Here is a 21,024-nt window from a genome sequence, read left to right on the forward strand (position 1 = left end):
TGACATCTGATTATCTAAAGATGGCAGAACTCATGGAATACAAAGCTGTTAAAAGGGTAATTAAAAATACATGCATATGTTATTGCAAGACAATAAAAATACCATAAAATCTGGGTAATAACAACTTCCAATTAAAACTCAATAAATGAATTTCATTTTTAGTTATAAATAGGCTATCCCGCCCTGTATTCACAAAGCAATCTTCTGATTGTAAGGCCACCCAGATAATTTCTGACCACATTACCTTAGAGCCTGAGACTCTGTATAACTTTCTAAGATTAATATTTGTTTACATATTACTATTATCTGGATTTCCCGATAGAAAACTTCTCGTATTGTAAATTTTTTTCTATTTTGGCTCAGCAAAAATCCTTTTAGATACTGTCCATGGATGATTTCCACAACATCAATGCTGTAAAAACACCAACTGAGAGAACAGTGACCAATGCTCTCCATATGGCAACTCCTCTCCTGAACATTCAGCCATCTGTTGATGGTGGGGAGAGGCAGGGGGCAGGAGCCCGGGAGAATATGGGGCGGCAGCCCGGGAGAATAGGGGACAGGAATCCAGAGAGAAATGCAAAATGCTAATTTTTGTCATTCATTAAGGCTTCAAATACTTTCAAAAACAAGAACTGAAAATGTTACTTGACTTTCATTTAGTGTCTTTAGAGACTTCTAGGCCGACGGGCAAAGAAAAATTCACCCTTGGGCTCAAAATGAGGCCCAAAATGAAACCCTTTGACAGTGGTTACGTCATAGGTCATTCACTTGAAAGACATGGGTAAGAGTAGCCAGGCTGAAAATGAAGGAAAAGGAAATGCCCAAGGGGTGTGCAGCTAAATGACTAAGATGTGTTTTGGGTCTCTTAATTTACAGGGGACAGGAGCAGGATGAACAAGGGTGGGAGTCAAGAGATAGAGGAATGGGAAGTGGGAGAACAGGGTATGGGAAGTGGGAGGTTCTGACTCCACCGTCTCTTCCCCCACTTGATGCAGTACCTTGTCCCTAAGTAAAAGGTAAAGTCTGCATAGAGCCAAGTGGCCCATCAGGCCAGGCTTATCTTGGGTTCTGTAGCATGAACCGACTAGGAGTATTTCTACTACCCCCTGCCGGATAGGATGCTAGTCGATTACAGGGTTACCCCCAGCATTATATTCACCAATACCCATATGTACACCTTTGAGGAGAGAAGCACCGTGAGAGTAAAAGTGTCTTGCCCAAAAACACAACACAATGTCCTTGACAAGGGCTCAAACACAGACCGCTTGATCCATTGCTGAGCGCACTAACCACAAGGCCACCGCACCTCCCACCTTGTCCCTTAGGCCTAACCTTAACCCTAAACCTAAAAAAAGGAGTCTGTAGACTTCAGTCAAGTTTATCTCTTTTATCACTTGTGTATTTGAGACAATTTCTAATTTCCTTGCTTTCTGCCATTCAGTTTACAGTACCAGAGCCTGATTTTAAGTGATTCGTAACTACTGACGGAACTTGTTTTTGCAACTTACAACTTCAGACTTTGCACAAAATTTCTCACTCGAGAAAAGCAATGTTGTAGAACTTAAGTGATGAACTAAATGCAAAAAATTTTAATTTGTAAGAAATGTATCTGTTCTTTAATACATGCTTTTGTGTCTAGTATCTGAGTTGGATGTAGTGAAGATACATTACCAATGGTTTGTAGACGACAGTAAGCCAATTCAGAGACACAGTGGCATAAACAAACCCACTTGTTAGCCAAATATCACAGGAAAAAAATAAATGCATATAATTATATAATTTATTGCCATCAGGTGCTATAATGTCTTGTAATAAAGTGGTTACAAGTTAAGTAAGAATCTTACAGAAGGGAAGATGATACAATATTATGACTAAGGGAATCATAATTAACTTCATATTGATTCAAAGCACGTGATATGTACATGTCTGATTCATTAAGCACATACAATGTAAAAATTATTTTGTAGTGATTGAGCAAAGCTCATCTGAATTAAATTAAATGAAAGGAAAAACAACAGTCAATTATTTATATCAGTTGATACACTGCACATGTAAGATTGGGAAATAGAAATCGAAAAGCTTCAAATGACTGAGAAAACAACATAAACTAGTGGGTTTCATTGAAGAGTTGATTACTGCCTCTCTGAAATGTTGAATGTCTTTTCAGCATCAAAAGATGTGAAACTTGACCACATCCCATAAGTGGAAGCGGTTTCGTGTAAACAAATTCAGGTGTTTGGGCATTTTAAAATATTTAGTTACCTGTGCATACATGTACAAGGAAACGGCCTTGAAAATTTCCATGTACTATCAACATGTAATCGATGTAAACAAAAAAGACCTCAAGCGAGGAAAAATGGTCTATGAACCGAACATATTGAGCGGTGTTGAATGTTTTCAGTATTTCCAGCGTTCGCTGCCGCCAACAAATCACAATATTTTCGATCTCTACTCCCTTCGCAAACGCCACCATTATATATAAATGTAGGCTTAAACAATCTTTAATGATAGAGAAATATCTTGTGAATGAAATGAACAAATGTTTTATTCTGACAACAAACGGCAGGTACAAAAAAATTATTTCACCTGTTCCAAAAGGCGCAGAAAGTCAGAAAGGTGATAGAAACGCCAAACAAGCCAGTCTTTAACGACAAATTCTTATCAAAGTTTCTTTGACGCGTTGCGAAATATAATCTAAATGAACAAGCACCACATGTCGGCGCAAAGTGAGTGTGAATAAAACGGTCCCGACTTACATGCACCTTAACCACTTCACGCAAATTACACTTGCAATCCAACTAGTCTTCAAAATCCTTGCAAAAGCTTCATACAGAACCAATCTTCTGCTTTGCTGGATACCCATCGTTGTTTTCGACAATTCTGAGGCGAGGGCGACTGAAGCAACACGATCCAGGTTCGAGTCAGCAAACTACACATTACTCCACACAAAATGACTCCCCTGTACCCCTATTCATTACCGGAACATTGTTTGAGTATTAAAAACCCATTTAAGGACGTCAAACTCACCAATAACGAGAAGTATCAAGGATATTTTCGACCTTAAAACGAACCAAAATACTGATCTCGGAGAACTGATCGATCGAAGGACAGCACAGCCTGATGGTGATAACCACTGACCAGTTACGGTGACGTCAAAAAACGTATTTCCGCGGTGTCTCAACATGGTCTCTTGCAGGCAAATTTGTGATGGCGTCCTTACGACCCTGTTTGAGTACGATACAGCCAAGATAGTGCATATAAAAAGCAAAAAGGTTGGACTTATCAATCGGCTGATACAACTGGTTATTATTGGGTACATTATAGGGTAAGTACACGGTCTGAATGCACGCTATGTAGTTTCGTGCACAAGGTCTGGTAAATATGCAGATTATTACGGAGTTGGAGACGTGTTATTATGGAAATAAGCTCGAATCGTCTTACAAATAAACTGGAGGGTAAATATGGGAGAGGTGGGTTTAAAGAAACTGCATTTCGTGTTTTTTTTCCAAGAAATTCTTTCTGATCTAAGTTATATCGTAGCGGCAAAGCTTCAATTGTAGCTAGACCTCAGGTGTTTCTGAAATTTTAGGTTTTAGAGTTTCAAGCTTAATTAGCCGTTTGATATTATATCGTGCTGGTAACGCAATGGAACTTGTATTGACTAAATAAAGGCTCCTATCTCATTTTATCTTACGTTTTTTTTAAATGTTCATTCAAGCTTAGTAAAAGCTTAGTAAACTTGGAATTTTTGTTCAGTAAGGACTCTTGAGCCATGAACACATGGCATTTTGTGTGCTTATTTTTGAAGATTGCAGAGTGAGGCTCTTCATATAATGTGCAAGATTGGGTGTCTCAAATATCAAAGATCTAATATCTACAACCCTCTTCAAATCTCAAAAACTAAGACCCAAGACCCCCTCTGAATCTCAAAATCCCTGTGACCCCCTCCTAAGATCCCCTATGAATCTCATAAACTAAAACCCAAGACCCTCTCCAAATTTCAAAAACTAAGGCCTAAGACCTCCTCTGAATCTCAAAATCCCTGGGATCCCCTCCAAAGACTCCCTGTGAATCTCATACACTAAAACCCAAGACCCTCTCCAAATCTCAAAAACTACAGCCTTAAAGACTCCCTCTGAATCTCAAAAACTAAGACCTGAGTTTGCTTTAATTTGAAACTTAAAGTGCACCTAACCCCTGAAACTTTTTTCGCTAAAACAGTAAAGCTTATTTTGTGGAGTAATTTGCCGTAAAAATATTTAGATTGGGTTAAATCTTTGATTCTCTATGGCGCATCAAAGTACGTCAAAATGCCGCCATTTTGGTTCACGACTGAGTTTAACGGGGCGTGGGTTGAGGGCCGGATGTGACATCAAATCCAGAACATGGTGATTCTGTAATTCGCATATTTACTTGTTCCTGTACTTTTTACAGCCCAAAATTGTTTGCTTTCAAATTTCTGATTCCTGTTTCAAGAACTTCTTTTCCGTGAAAAAGTCAGTAGTGCTTTCCATAAGTTTTAAAAACTGTAGAAAACGTTAAGAAGGAAGCCATTAAAGCACATAATTTTTGTTGTCAAATGATGTAGGTATCTAGTTACAAAAAGTTGTAATTGGATACCTGTAATTGGACACCTGCATGATAGGCCCTTTGCAGGATCCGGTCACATGGTACGGAATTAATTATGCCGGGACGCAAGTTACACAGTGGGACAGCCAAAACAAAGGAAAGTCGGGCTGGACTGGTACGAGTTCCTTTGTTTTGGAAGTCCCATTGTGTAACTTGTGTCCCAGCTTAATTGATTCCGTACCGTGTGACCAGATCCTGCAAAGGGCCTATTGTGTGCTGATTGCATAACAAATAGGCATGCAGAGAACCAAATAATTATCACAATTGAAACTTTTGTTATCGACACAGTTAGAACTCTTAACACTTTTGTTATTATGAAGAGCCATCATTCTATATAGGCACTGAAAAAATGCACAAAAGAATGACAAGTGTTCACAGTTTCAGTGTCCCTTCAGTGTCCCTAACAGCTTAATGTAGCCAAACAAAATGTTTTAATGTTGGTCCCATATTTTCTGTTAAGGAAGTGGTCAGGGTAACCAGTTTGCATTACAATGAGAGCAGAAACATGCATGATGAGAAATAGCAAATTGGTTACCAGAGCAGTCTCAATTTTACAATATGGGCTGCTAAGATAGACTGCTCATGTATTAGTCTCGGCAAACTGAAACACAATCATGTTTGAAATGCAAAATTCTTTTCAATAATAAGTCCAGTGCTACTACAGAAAACCCTCCTTTCCCTCCCCCCTGTCTCCTCTTTAGTCCCCCCTCCAAAGAAACACAAAAAGAAAAGAAAAGATAAAATAAGCCAGTAAAATGGCCTTTTGGAAAACATTTTATAGAAATTGTTGGTCTTTTGCAGCATTAGTCCGTGGAGTCAAAGAGAGATGAAGCTAATTTTGGAGGGAATTTCATTTCATTATAACATGAAATGCTAGGTGGTCTAGAGCGTAGTTGATAGAGGGAAATGGTTAGGAAGGCCGGTAAACATCAGTGAAGCAAACAAACAGACTAAGATTTATGTTAGAAGGCCCTTTACCCTGCACATCTTTTGTTTTATGGTATGCATGGATTACATCATTCCGATGCTTCTATGGGTCAGTTGTATGAGCACATGTAACCACCTTTTGTATTTTCCCAAGTTTTGTGCAGGGTCAACCCTCAAGATAGCCAACAAAAACGTACAAGAAAAAATTTTGCCAGGTTTCATAACCATTTTCCTCAGTTAACTATGTCTAGAGCGACTGAGATTTACTCACAGACCTTCTCAGAAATTTCAGTAAGAAATGCACTGTAGCTGTTGGATTAATACATTTTTTGTTAATTTCTTTTTTAAATTCTTAGATATGTGATTGTTTATGAAAAAGGATACCAGGAGTTTCAGAAGCCTTACAGTTCTGTGACAACAAAAGTGAAGGGACTATCACTCACAAACTTAACAAACAGCAGTAATCTACTGGCACTGTATGGAGGTGTGCATGTCTGGGACTCATCTGATTTTGTCATACCCCCAGAGGTATAAATAGTATATATTATTAATAGTAGCATTACTAGTGATGAGGGAGGCGCGGTGGCCTCATGCTTAGTGTGCTTGACTCCGGATTGAGAAGTCCAGGTCAAGTCCTGGCTGGGATATTGTGTTGTGTTCTTGGGCTGTACTCTTGCAGTGCCACTCTCCACCCAGGTGTATAAATGGGCACCGGTGAATTTAATGCTGGGGGTGACACTGCAGTGGACTAGCATCCCATCCAGGGGGAGTAGATTGAAATACTCCTAGTTGCTTCATGCTACAGAAACTGGGACAAGCTCCAGCCTGATGGGCCACTTGGCTCATACCCCTATGTGCAGACTTTTACTACTAATGATACTCATGGTACTACATACTCTTGGCCATCTTATTCCCTTCAGGATGGCCTTATCTTACCTATTTATTTTATCATTTGTCTTGGCAGGAAGATAATGCTGTGTTTGTAATGACGAACATGATAATCTCTCCAGACCAAAAACAAGGCACATGCCCTGAGGACCCAAATTTTGAAGGTGTAAAGTGCACCAACAACAGTGACTGTACACCACTCGAACCTGTTCCAAATGGCAATGGTAAGCCACACGTGAGCTGCAGTAGTTCTTAAGATTGCAGTGTACTCAGTAAAAGTACTGGTCAATAGATTTCTTGATCTGATTCAAGGTTTGCATCTACAGACGTGAGATTAAGAAACATTAACCCATGAATGTGCCAATTTTATAGTTAATCAATCTTATGTGAATATAGCCACTCTGACTCAGTATACTCTGGTGGCAAGATTTAGCCTGGGCAGAGAGTGATGGGCAGAAATGTGCAAAATAGGTACACATCACCAACAGGAAGAGGGGTGGATAAAAAAATTGGATATATTTATCACTTATAACACCAGAACTTGTTGAAAGGGACAGAAAAACTGAACTAATGTTTAGCACTTTCATAGCATGCTATGTAACAGTATGTTTATTTTAGAGCAGTTTTCAATTGAGTGTCATAGACCAAAACCAAACCAGTTACTGACCAATTAAACCACTCAGTCAATCTCAAACCATAGTTGTTACCAAAACCAAAACCAATTACTTGCCAATTAGACTACTCAGCCAATCTCAATCCGTAGTAAAACCAAAACCAAAACTAAAACCAAAGTAATTGCCTGGTTACTTTCGACACTCAATTGAAAACTGTTCTAAATAGTAATAAAATTCCTTATTACTTCAAGGAATTAAGACTGGAAATTGTGTAAAGGCTGACAGAGGACAAGGCCACGTTTGTGAAATCTATTCTTGGTGCCCTGTGGAGATAGATGAACTTCCTATGCAAGGCTTTAATTTGAGGTGCGTAAAATGAAACTCATTGGGATGGATGATCATGACCATCCTTTATACCAGGCCTTCTTCCTGTGTGCTAAAACAGTGATTTTTTGCATTAAAATACAAAAAATCAGTCCATATTGTATAGATAGTGAGGTTGCTTTTAAAGTTTCTGGTTCTAACATATACTCTTTCCTTTTCTAGGGAAAATGTTCCTCTTTTAGATGCTGCCAAGGATTTCACAGTGCTGATTAAAAACAGTGTACAGTTTCCCAAGTTTGGTGAAGCTCTGTAAGTAATTTGTGCTTTTTTGATGAAAACCAGTGCTTTCAAATGTGGTGGCATTATTGGAGTGATAAAAAGAGAAAAGTTGTAGACAACCGGGCTGATTTGCAAAAGCTTGTGTACCACACATGTGAATGTTTAAATGAAAAGCACACTGACAAATATAGCAGAAGAAGGGAGGGATGAAGAAGCAGAAGATAGATTTCAAAATGGACTCTGTTTAATGAGCATTGTTTTTGCCCATTTCGGAACTTTGTTTATTATTATCAGTACTGGTAGTAATTTGTGATCAAATGTTGATTCCTGTATAAATCGTAGGCCTAAATTTTAGTGACCAACAGCAACTTCAATGGGTCACATATGAAGATAGTGCATGACCAGTAACTCATCAGGCATCTCTCCCTAGCTCTAGGATTACAGCACCCTGCTGATATCTGATATTGACGAATGATGAAAAAGACACCCACCAAAAAAGGCAAAAAGGTTACTTGAACCAGATTAATCTCAGGACGTAATATCAAAATGTTACAATATCCTAAAATACCTCATTGACTTAAAATAATTTTTATGAAACTTATGGGCCACTTCTAAATCTGAGCCATGTCATATACAATTAATTTTGTTTCTTCTTTGAGTGTTAAAAATACTATGAAAATGTTGAATAATTGATTATATATCATATTTTCTGTATCCATTTATATCAATCTATGAAAAGATCTTCGCGAGGAACTTTGCAGTACAAAATCTCTTGACCTCTTCAAGAGAAGCAGTAATAAATGGTTCTCTGCATTAGACTCCCACATGGCAAATATGTAAACCAGTAAATGAAAAATTTTACATGTGATGTATTTCTTTTTTCTATTATAATTGTACTGATATTTTTACCATGTAACGAGTCAAGTTTTCATTCATTCATTGCAGGAGAAACATCCAAACTGATAATGCAACCTACTTAAAGACCTGTAATTACAATCCTGACACTGATTCCCTGTGTCCCATATTCAAGCTTGGGAAGATAGTTGAACTGGCAAATGTGGACTTTGACGATATAGCTTACAAGGTAAACTTTTACATTCTAGGGGGATTCCCTGAAGGATACTCTCCGTTGTGTATAGAGAAACTCATGAGAAGTTTAACTGTGTAACTACCCCTTGTGCCCTTAAAGACAGGCTTCCAATTGTTCAGTTTTTTTAATTACTATATTCAGAAAATCGAGAGATAAAATCAAGTATTCAAACAATTACCACTGCCTGCACTAAGTCATGTACCTCACATATCAAAATTCAAAACTTTTGCGCAAAGAATTGCCAAAGATCTTTCTCTTTGCAGATACAGTTTGTAGTAATTTTACAGCATATACAAGCTCGTGCTACATGCATGTAGATGTTGAACACATTTTGTGACAAGTTGAAAGATGTTAAATTTGGTTGAGTTCTGTCTATTGTCATCAGTACTTTGGAGAATTTCACCTAGATTCTCAATGATTTTCTTTAGTTTCTTCGAGACATTAACGACATAAAGGTCAGAATTCAGGTATTAACTCAGCACTAAACCAAAAATATTGCATAAAGGTGTATTCTTCAACTCTTCACGATTCCAAATATGGTACTTAAGTAATAAAACTGAATATTCAAAAGCTGCAAGTGCGTGTTATACACTTAAAAACTATTTTAAATATTAAAAACTGAATCACTGGATAATGCAATTCTAATCAATAGTTTTCATTGGCTTAGCCATATGGAAATGAGCAACATACCGTGTCTACAAACATGGTGTAAAGCATGTTATTTTTGAGGGCATTCCTATTTTAATTGTTTTCTAATTTGCTTTATTTTGGGGGTGTTTTTAATAAAGCAATTACTTCACTCGCACTTTTTGGATATGAGATAATTATGGCCAACTCAGCGCTATGCACATACCAATGCGTAGCTTCTGGAATAAATGTTAAATATACTGCTATATATGTGCTGCTAATTAAGTTTTCAAACATAAATCACAATCTTTAACAAGGGGGAACAGTCCAACAATCTTCGCTCAAACGCATGGTCTTTTTAACTTCACTTTCAGGGCGGGGTCATGGCGATAGTCATAACATGGAATTGTAATTTTGATCCTCTGGCATACTTTTGTGAACCTAGGTACTCATTCAGAAGGTAATGAAACAATGCTTCATTTACGATATGTGCCTGATTGGAATTTGATAATAGGCCCTTTGCAGCTGGGGTCACGTGACCAAATTTTTCTAAAAAATTAAAACATTATGGGTTATAACTTAAAGAATGCCAGAAATTAAAAAGAGCATATCAAAAATAACAAACTGGCCAAGTTTGAAGCCCCTGGCATTAAAGGCTAAGTTTATACGACAGTTTGAATTTTTGGAAAATTCATAGGACATCTATGGAAAATGTTGCTGGAGAGCAAGGTCTTACTCTCTAATAACGTTTTCCATACAAATCTTCTTAATTTTTTTAAAAGTTCATACGGTCATAAAATCTCATCCTTTAATGCCAGGGGCCTCAAACTTTACCATTTTTATTTATAACATGCTTTTTCCATTTCTGTCATTCTTTAGTTATAGCCCATAATTTTATAAAAAGTAGATCACATGATGGCAAGGGACCTATTTGTTAGTTTGCCTTGACTTCCGGTGAAATTTCCAAAATAGATCTTCTTGTGTCAAAATCCGTAATTTAAAGAAATGATTTTCTTGTTACCAGCAGAGTTACCGTTGGTTGTAATTCTTTCCAGAGTCCTGATGGGAACCTAAAGGATCTTTGCAAAGATCCTGTACTTAATATTAGCAACTTAATATTAAAATGTTTTAAGGAAAACGACCAAGTTTTTAAGTTTACAAGACATGTTTCAACAGAACTTGTCATCTTGAGTTGAATGATTACAAAGCAAGTTGAATAATAAGTAGACAAAAATGCTAATTAAGACAAATAGTAACAAAAGAACATGAAAAGGTGTAAATTAAAAGGATAATTTTAGATTTACATGGTGTAATTGCTGATTGAGAACTACCTTGCCTCAATCAGCAATTACACCATGTAAATCTAAAATTATCCTTTTAATTTACACCTTTTCATGTTCTTTTGTTACTATTTGTCTTAATAAGCATTTTTGTCTAGTTATTATTCAACTTGCTTTGTAATCATTCAACTGAAGATGACAGAAGTTCTGTCAAAACATGTCTTGTAAACTTAAAAAATTGGTCGTTTTCCATAAAATCTTTACGTGTCTGCTGTTATCTAGACATTAAAATATTTAGTTTTAACTACCAAAACTTACATGTACAAAGGTTGCCCATTTTTTTTTTGGGCACAATTTTAGGTCTTCTTTGTGTGAGACTTAAATAATCTTGTAAGAAATTTCTAGTCAAGACTGTAAAGAATGTCATCTGATCAGTGACCTGTCAGATCTTTCTAAAGGGTATGTTTTTTTTCCCTTTAAGACTGGATGATTCAAAATCACCCATTGCTCCAGGTTATAACTTCAGGTGTGTGTTTTATTTGATGATACATTCTTCTTCTGTTAAAATGTTGTGAGCCAAAGTCATGGTTGAGAATTGCGTGGTGTGTCATCTCACTTTAGTAGCCTCTCATTTTATCATTCAATTTTATACTTGTTATTGAAAAATTGATCTTTGTGTTCTTTCGTCTTGGTTTCAGATATGCAAATTACTTTGTTCGGAACAACACTCTTCACAGAACTCTGTTTAAAGCCTATGGTATTCGCTTTTTGATCATGGTCTATGGCGAGGTAAAGGATTACTGACTTTAAAAGAAGCTGATTATTATATTGTCTTTCAATTTCACTTAAGAATTAATATTTGTTGTTAAGCATGCTTTTGATTTTTAGATTCAAGTGAAATAACTTTGAGTTTTAAATTCTTTCTTCTCAAGTGTAGTGTTAAAATTCACTCTTAGCTGTGAAAAAAAGAAATTTTAGTCCGTTTATTTGTGGTACATGTTACTAAGGGGAAGGGGTAGGAGTTTTTTATTGTTCTTACTGCTCCATGATTACATAGTAGACAATTTGCAAAAGACAAGCTTCAAAATCTGTATCTGTGAAAAAATGAGGGAGTTGTGATATTTTTCTCTGGAAATCCCCAGTATTGTGGTATGTTCCTGTAGCACTTTGTCTTAATTAACTGATATTTGCATGTTTCTGTCCTTTAGGGAGGCAAGTTTAGTGCGATTCCTCTGTTTCTCAATTTGGGTTCAGGCCTTGCCCTGCTCAGTATTGTAAGTACTCATAATGTGCCACCCTTTGCAGTGTTACCTGGAAGTTGAAAAGTCAGGCTATGAACGTAGTAGATACAAACATCAATCCTTGTTCAGCCAGCTAAGTTGTTAGCCTGTGAATTATAAAATTTTCCCTCTGCTTTTTAAAATGATTCTATGTTTTTGACAAAAGTTTTTCTAAAACTCTGGTTACTGACCATAAAACAAGTAACCTTTAGAAGAACCAAATCAGGTGAAAATTAATTTTGATACTGCTCACAATCCTCTAAATAGAAATGCACCAAAAAGGCGAAATTTGTACTCACACAAGAGGATTGCCATGTCACATTTATAGCAGACTTGTATTTCCTTTAGGCTACAGTTCTGAGTGACATTGTGGTGCTGTATGTGCTGCAGAAGAAGTATTTCTACAGGGAGAAAAAGTATCTGTTTGTTGAAGATTCTGATTCAGAGAGTGGATCTGAAGGCAATCGGGTAATTTGAAATCTTCTTTTAACAGTTCATGGAGTATGATAGACAACTTAGTGCAATAATTGTGCAGTTGGGAGAACTAATAGATAAAATAGCAAACCATAAGGCTCTTGTCAAACTTTCTGTTGAACATTTTTCCAAGTATTAGACCAGGTAAGGTATCTACTTTCCATTTTGCATCAAAAACGTTTGAAGTTAATAAATGTAGTAAAGTATTTCTTAACAAGCCTGCTTGGGACTGTTCTGGAAGAATGTCGCCTCTGTTTCTGGTGGAAAGGCTTGCTTCACTCAGTTCATACATGATACTGTCAATACTGTCAATATCCTTCAATACCCGTCAGTGGAATGTACTTTCCTATAAGCCACACCACCTTAAAAAAAAAAAGAAAACAGACTTTGGGTTGGCATTCTTCCAGTATTGCTCTCACGCCCAATATATAGCACATAAACTATCAATAAAAGCTGTTAAAATTCAGCAGTTCTGCCTTAAGTTGAATGTTGTTTCTGAGATGTGTTTCATATCAGTAAGACGCCATTTTAGAGTGCAACAATCACAGGCCTTAATTCACCAACCAAAATCCTATTTTGATTGTATATGACTGACATGGGAATGGCAGCTTGTAGAGTACAGCCCAGATGATCAGTAACCAGGAACAAGCCTTAAATACCTGTATGTTCCTACAAAGGTATTGACCACTAATCCATGTTCATCTTTTCTATCATTAGCCATCCTCCCATCCATCTATACTCTGTCACTTATCAAATCTGCTCGAAATAACGAAGCTTTCACTGCATTACGGTTTTCTAGCGTCTAGATATGTTTTGAAACTCAAAGGCAAACTAACATTATTTGCAAATTAACGGCTTTCACTTTCATATAACGTGAATAAGACCATATATAGTGTATAGCAAACTTTGTTTCTTTTTCTGCTGTATAAGCTTATTTCAATCTTACTGTGTGACTATTCAAATGAGAGCTATTGAGCTGAACTTTGATGAGGTACTGTTTATTTGGCAATACAAATTGTCTCTGTTTTTAAAGTCTGCAGATGTAACCCGAGTGTGACGTTATTTAAAAAATGAAAGATATTGAGCAGTGTTCTTTGTTTCTCCCGCCTTGTTCTGTTTTGTTGAACAACGGCGAAATGATTTTTTTTGTTCTAATTTCAACTCTGACACTCTCGGGATGAATAATGATAACAATGACAATATAATCCCGATAATATCTGCATTAGTTTCATTTACATAAAGAGGGTCTAGTAAGATTCACTAGAGTGTTAATCCAGTGGTCCTTCGTTAAAGAAATTGGGGAGGGGGGTTCGCTTTACATCCCTAGAAGTGAGGGAACCAGAGAAGGGATTATTTCAAATCATAAATCAGCCAGTGCACCTCTTGGCAACAAAGCAAGAATAAAAGGTCTGGGGTCGTCTGTGCGTTGTGCTGATAATACAAAAAATATTCATACTTCAAAATACTCTCTTTCGCTTTCATAAAATGCCTTACTTTCTCTTCTTGGAAGGGGAGGGAAGGGGAAGTCGATAGGTGAGCAATGAAAAAAATGAAATGTTATTAGGGGCGGGAGGCACTTTAGAGAGAGGACTTAAAAAAGGTACAGCCTTCCTAGAGCGTGTTGTGGTCTCTCAATCATGTATTAAGTATTAAATACAAATAAACGATATCTGGTTTATTAAGCTTGTAATGTAATTTGATTTCTTGTTATCTATAGATCTAAGGGCTAATTTTGTTTTTTGCCTTTGTGTTTCTTTGAACAGGCGTCGAGATCACGTGGTCTTAACAGTACTGGTAGTATGGATCGTGATAGGAAACAGTATTCACCAATAAATAACGACAATGATTCTATAGAGGATACTTCAGTCCCAGCTGACCATACAGAGAGATGATAGATAACACATTACTGGAGTTCTGTATACCTCTAGCTCTGAGTCAGGTCTGGGTTGCATGAAGATCATGGTAACTTGCGATCACAATTAAATCCTCGAAACACAGCGCTGATACGACGAACAAGATAAAGAATTCTCACCCTAGGCGCAATTTTGGCAGTCTTCTCTGGACGTTTAATGGAGCTCAGTCAATAACGGTATTCTAAGTTATTTTGGCCGTGCACAAAATTACTTTTAAATCGAGGAAAAACTGAAAATAGCAGTTTTCAAGATAGAGAAACACCAAAGAGATAATAATAAACCATAAAGGAACAGGGATGATTAAGGATGGAGAAGATTAACACTGATTACAATCGACAAACTTGAAAACCTTAGGCTAAACCTTTCAAGATATGCAAACCGTGGCGTAGCTCCTTTAACCAGAGGAGACGACTGAAATTTAGGCTTAACTTTTAAAGGCTGGTTTTCACTAGCGACGGAGTCGTAGTCGGAGTCGTAATCAGAAGAGTAGAGCGATACGATCAAGTGAAAATCAAACCGACGGAGTCGGAAGCAGAGGATCGATTCCGCTTAGGACTCCGTTGCTTACGATCTAGTGAAAACTGCATTGTCGGAGTCGCAAGCAGAAGCTGAAGAATAAATCAATCACAATGCTCGATACCGGGCCTCGTGATTGGTTGGTTCTTCCGCTTCTGCTTTCGACTCCGACATCCTAGTTTTCACTGGATCGTAAGCGACGAAGTCGTAAACGGAATCGGAAGAAATGGAAACGTTCTGATTCTTCCGACTCCGATTCCATCGAGCTTATGACTCCGCTTACGACTCCGATTTTCGAGTTTCACTAGGTCGTTAGCTCTCTTACGACTCCGACTCCGACTCCGTCGCTAGTGAAAACCAGTCTTAAAATAACTAGAAAGCTACAATTTACTGTCAATAATTACCACAGTATGCATAGTTTTTATTTAATTGAGTTAGGTGGGGGCGGAGCAAAGAACGGAAAGTTGAAAAAATGCCAAGGAGTCTGTTCTAATCCCAGCCTTTAATTTTACTCGCCGTTTTTCGCAGGTCTCCAATGAACCAATCCACCCTATAGAATAAGTTTTTTCTGAATCTAGGAACCTTGTTTTGTTTTGTTTTGTTTTGATTTGTTATCTGGTGTCCAATGAATGTGCCAAGAAACTATGGCTCTCGAATGGGTCTTTACCTGTGCTAAGGATTGCAAACAGTCATAAATATACGAGACTAAAGCAAGTCACTCAAATATAGCTACGACTTTTAGTTATTATATTACCTGACGAGTCTACGTGTTAAACGAAATTTTGCGTTATGCTTGGCAACAATTGGGAACAAGATGTCAACAAAAACATGTCGTTAAGATGTCAGCAAAAACATGACTTTCATTAATTCAGGAAAGTTTCGATTCTTTCTCCAAGTTTCGAAACACGTGTTCATTCGTCCGAAACCTCTAACGAAGATAATACTTAATAGTAAGCTTAGAGGACCTCTATATATATTTCAATCTCTGCTAAAACATCAGCCTTCGTCAAACTTACTTCGCTTGGAGGGGTTTTTCCAAAGCTTTCGACGTCTTTCGGATACAGAGAAACCTTTGTTACCCGATCCTTGCATATTTAAGAAAATATTTGCAAAGTTTTGCTTTCCAGTAGAATTGCGGTTTCAGAGATTCGAAGATTGTTCAAAGTTCATTCGTTAATTACAGAGAGAATCGAAACCGCCCCTGAATTTTTTTTAAGCGAAACTATTCAGTATCCGTTATTTTATATTAAGAAGGAAACGTTTCGGGCGAAACATAACAAGTTCTCTCGAAACTAAATTTCTTTAATTGAGCTCAGGAAACTAGCACAACAGAGCGAACGAACAGTTGGGCCTATTTTTGATTTATAGTCAATCGGATGTGCTCTTTCTAAATTTTTGCCCAATTTGTCCCATGAGACTGTTCCAGAATTGAAGTCAAGCAATAGAGCACTTTTTCCGTGTTTACATAGCGTCATCTAAACACGTGGAGGGTTGAGAGAATTTGAGACAGTTGTGCAAACCTGAGACGTAGGCGAGGGTTTGCATTACTTTCGCGAATTCTCCAAACCCCCGAGTGTTTAGATGAGGCTATGTAAACACGGAAAAAGTGCCCTGTAGCTTTTATAAAATAACTCTCAAAAATACGCGCGAATCTAAAACGTCACAACCGTGCTTGCATACCCTCATCTAAACACACCTGTCGACCAATGAGAGCGCGCGTAGTAGCTCAGGTATTTTACAATACACGATAGAATCGTTGTGTTCGCCCGTTTAGCACTCTCTAGTAATTTACTAGGACTCGGTCGTATTGTATCGTGGTATCCAACTTATTAGAATTTAGTTCTAAATTATTCTCACAAGCGTACATTGAAATTTAAAACATGCAGCAGCTCACAGTACAAAGAACATCCTTCTCTAAAACCGAGCGCATCTAGATTTTAGGCGACGGTTCAGAAGAGTTTTGTCACCAGTGTTATATAGCTTGCGTGTACCTTATTCTTATTAAAATTCGCGATTTTCGCGTTTGGAAAAAATGCGTGCGAAAATTAAACATTTAGAAAACAGTGCGTTGAGTCACGGCCTCGTTGGTAATTGTTCAATTTCTGTCCATGAAAATATAGTCTTTATGGTCTTGTTTTCAACCAGTTAGCACTCTTCCTCCGATTCATTGTCTGTTATCTTCAGCTTGTAAATCCGCCAAACCCTTTTAAGTAGTCATCAAATTTTCCATTTGTAGGCCCCCTATAGTGAAACGGGGTCCTCGGATCAGGATTTGAGATATAAAAGCAGTGGCAAAGAAACCGCGAAATCTACTTGTGTACAGTTTTTTCCTGGACTGATCGCGAAAATTAATACTCACGAAATACAGCTCTCGAATTTTCGCGATATTAAATACGTGCGAAACTCATTAATAATAAGGTAGATGCACGGTCTATTTGCTTTTTTCACTCAGAAATACAAAGGATATAGTTGAAGTACGACCATTACCAGTATGGTGTATGTTTAAGAAAGATTTCTCAAAGAATAGCACAAAATGTGGTGGCAGTCTGACAACGTCAATAAACCGGCACATGCGCATTACTGCGATATACGCCCTTAAAAAGTAAATAAATTCAGTCGTTTAACTTTATATACCGTATATTTTAGAAAAGGAGACATTTATATTAAATAGAAATAGGGTTTATAACGTTAAAGGATTAAAGAGCAGGGTTTTCCCGTACGTAGTTTTAGATAGTTTAATAGGTGAGAGTGTATAAATAATTTTCGTTAAGAATATAACTAGGAAAAGATTGAATAAAATTACACGTAATTAAGTTGGTATAGAACTTTTAGTAGGGAAATCTACTGTTCGATTGGAATGTGCTCTTCGGCAACTGATAACAGAAATCAGCTTAGTCGGTTCTCGCCGTACGGACATCGAATTGGAAGAACCGTCCGCGAGAGATGGAGAACAGATCATGTCAACTCCACAAGACGTTGTACTGTGGAGACGTGAGGTCTATTCTTTTGCTCAGATCTCACGTTTCTCGAGTTCTCTAGTCAGCGATAACGACCGTGACTCCGCGCGCTTCACGCTCTCCAGATTCCGTAACGAGATGTTTGACAGTATGAGTAAAACTTCATTTTTCCACTAGAAACACTTCTCAGTATACCAGTATAAGGAGTTTTCCAATGTTTATTATACATCGTCATTACTCAAAATTCCTGTGGAACTGCGTCTTTTTGATGGAGTTGTAATAATCGGTATCAATAGATAATAACAAACAGATGTACAGGTATTAACATGAATACAAAATATGAACTCTCATGAGTGAAAATCAAGTAGAAGCGATACATAAAGGCCCCCGACAACGAGAAAACATTGTTTCCGAGCAAATTCTGTTTCCGAGAGACAAAAAATGTCTCAGAAATGTTTTGCTTCCGTAGCGAATGTTTCCTCGTTTCCAGGAACCTCGACTATCAAGGATTCATCTAATGGGAGACTTAATAGTAATGTCTTTCTGTACAATAAATGTGTAATTGAACTCTTTAAGAGTGCTCTCTATTTGTTATGGTCATTGTCACTTGACGCGTAAACTCGCGTACAGGAAAGAAAGTTAAGGAAAATTCGAATTCGTAATTTCACTGTAAAATAACTCATCCCTTCTGGGGTGTTCGCATCTGGCAGTGTAATCAACAAGCTTTGCGTCCCCTTGTGTATAACGATCCCACCACCGATGTACTTTCTGTGTAAGGGTGGGGGCTAGGCGGGGGTGGGGGTTGGTGGAAGATGGTCAGTCCTGGCATTACTTGATGAAAAAATCATAATTCCTTTTGCAGGAGTATAGCTTTGCTGCAGTGTTTTGCCACAGATGTTAGGGCTGGTTTACACTAAATAAAAATATAATCGGACACAGTAAGGAGATTTTAAGTAGCCCCTTGGTTGGGAAATTTTTTTTTACCAACAATCCGCAACTGAACAGCTCGTTACGGCATCTGCGTATGTTGCTTATTGTGATGCGCTAGTGAAAGCACACTTTAAGATAAGTAAGAATTGATGCCAAGCCAAAGTTATCAAACTGCAATGCTTTAATATTTACACCGAAATAACTCTGCGTAACGACGTCCTGGCGTGCAAAGTGCAAGATTTTTTGAGAGCGAGGCAGGTTGCTCGGGAATCGTTCAAAGTGTGACTAGTGACCCGAATTTGCTTCAAATTTTTGCTTCTGCTTACGGTAAAATATTTTAACCGGCACTGTTTTGCTCAAATCGTACCAAAATTGAGTGTTTTTTCAGTTAAATGGATTAATAAGTGATAATATTTGAACCGAGGGGAGAACAATTCACGGGGTAATCACGCAAACTTCTTTCGAACGAAATATTAATTAGTGATTTCATAAGTGAGATTAGTTTATAAAACTGTAAGGAATATTAAGAAGGAAACCACTAAAGCGCGCGTGATATGTCCTAGGAATCCAATATTTCAGATATCCAAGTTGTAACTGCATATCTGTAACTGGACACCCACGTGATCGCGCGCTAAGTAAGACAAATAGGTACGCGAAGAACCAATCATAATCGAGAATTGTTGTAACAATAAAAAATAGGTTCAAAGGTTTCAAGTCAGTGTCAATGTACCCTAAAAACGAGGACATAAAGAGCAATGCATTCAAAATGGATCACTCAATACACGAAAAAGAACCAAAAACATTCATATTCAAAACCGGTGAACCTTCCTTTTCAAGTTCTGGGTTCTTCGTGGTTAAGTTTCTTTTTTTAACAGAAAAACAGCACATTGAGACTATAATATACTTTATGGGAAGGGAACAATGAGACGGGATGGAAACAATAGACTCGGCCAGGTTATACCCACAGACCAGCTGGAGTGCCGAGCCAGTCAAGCCAATGCGATCACATGCGGGAGATGGTCGCCTAGCGGAGATCAGACTACAGTGGTCAAAATTTGAGTCAGCCTGTTGTCTTCTAAAAGACTGAATCCATTATTAATCCATGCACAAATGCATCCTTAACCCGGAAAACTTTTTATTCAAGATCACATTCAGTATTTGAAAAAGTAGACAAACAGACGACGAGACTGTTTGTACCCAAACTTGAACTCAAACGGCACGGTATAATCAGATTAGTAACGGTTTATCGTGTTATAGAGTGCAATCCGTGAGGACTATGTTTATGCACAGACTTCAATACTTCACCATTTGTTGTTATATCGAAAACAACGGGCAACTGATAATTATGAAGTACAGTAATTGTTATATCTTCCCGTGAAGAGCGCGTGGCAGTCACTTGAAGTACCCCCCTCCCCACTCCAAAAATAAACCAATACATATCGAGCAGCGGCTTCAGATTACGAAAAAAAAAAAAATCCAGCAAAACGGTCGACGTAGAAAAAAATATGCTGGCATGCAAAAAAATTCTGCCGGGCTGGAAAAGGAAAAACAAATATCGATCAGCTAAATCTATGCAATCCCCTCCGCACGTCATAATGGGCGTATTTCACGAGGCCGTCACGGGTTGTCCACCCCCTAACATAGTTGGCCCCTTCACCTTGAATTAAGCTGACCGTTTGCTGATTTGTTTACTGATGCTTTGATCGGTCAAAAAGCTTAAGAAGCCAACAAAATAATAATTGAATTTAAAATAAGTAAATTTGATAGTGGCATTTGTCAAATTCAGGTCAAATTGGTTCGAAACAGAATCGAATATTTGCAATCATTTTGTCTCCTTTGTTTCGACTCTTTGTATCGACAGATTAGCTTGACGTTAGTTAATATCATCGCCAACCAGTTAATAGGTATAGGGAAACTGAATGATGCATCGCTAAATGGTAAGAATGAAACCCGCCACTTTCACTCGGGATGATAAAAAGATAAATGTTAGATGACTGACGTCGCAAAAGCAAAAGACCCCTCCTCGCAGATCGGCTACACGAACTACAGAACTTAGAAAAATAATCAAAGTCTTCTATTGATTCAGCGACAAAAGTACGCCATTGTAGTCGATAGCTTAATTGTTCAAGAAGTGGTCAGCTTTATCTCAGACAAGTTCGATTTAATTTGATATTCCGTGACCATGACCCTGGGTACAATGTACATAGCACGAATGAAAGTTAATTCGAAAATAGTCCGGAAATGGTTTTATTTTGATCGTATGCTCTGGTTTGCTTTGTCTCTTTCCCTGGAA

The 21,024-nt window shown here is 37.7% G+C and overlaps 1 protein-coding gene across 2 annotated transcripts; it reads left to right on the forward strand.

Moving 5' to 3' along the window:
* Positions 1-3,185: 3,185 nt before the first annotated feature.
* LOC145463337 (P2X purinoceptor 4-like) lies at positions 3,186-17,657 on the forward strand. 2 transcript variants are annotated; one of them, XM_081447091.1, is made up of 13 exons: positions 3,186-3,328; positions 5,916-6,087; positions 6,524-6,671; positions 7,313-7,427; positions 7,608-7,694; positions 8,610-8,748; positions 9,756-9,841; positions 11,143-11,187; positions 11,360-11,450; positions 11,870-11,935; positions 12,290-12,409; positions 13,024-13,092; positions 14,179-14,269. In XM_081447091.1, the coding sequence occupies exons 1-12, from the start codon at positions 3,186-3,188 to the stop codon at positions 13,051-13,053; spliced, it is 1,242 nt and encodes a 413-aa protein (XP_081303217.1). In that variant the 3' UTR covers positions 13,054-13,092; positions 14,179-14,269. The 2 variants fall into 2 exon arrangements, with proteins under 2 accessions (XP_081303217.1, XP_081303216.1); XM_081447090.1 differs by lacking the exon at positions 13,024-13,092 and having other exon boundaries at positions 14,179-17,657.
* The last annotated feature ends 3,367 nt before the right edge of the window (positions 17,658-21,024 follow it).

Source organism: Orbicella franksi, chromosome 12 (assembly GCF_964199315.1).
Source record: "Orbicella franksi chromosome 12, jaOrbFran1.1, whole genome shotgun sequence".
Taxonomy (NCBI): domain Eukaryota; kingdom Metazoa; phylum Cnidaria; class Anthozoa; order Scleractinia; family Merulinidae; genus Orbicella; species Orbicella franksi.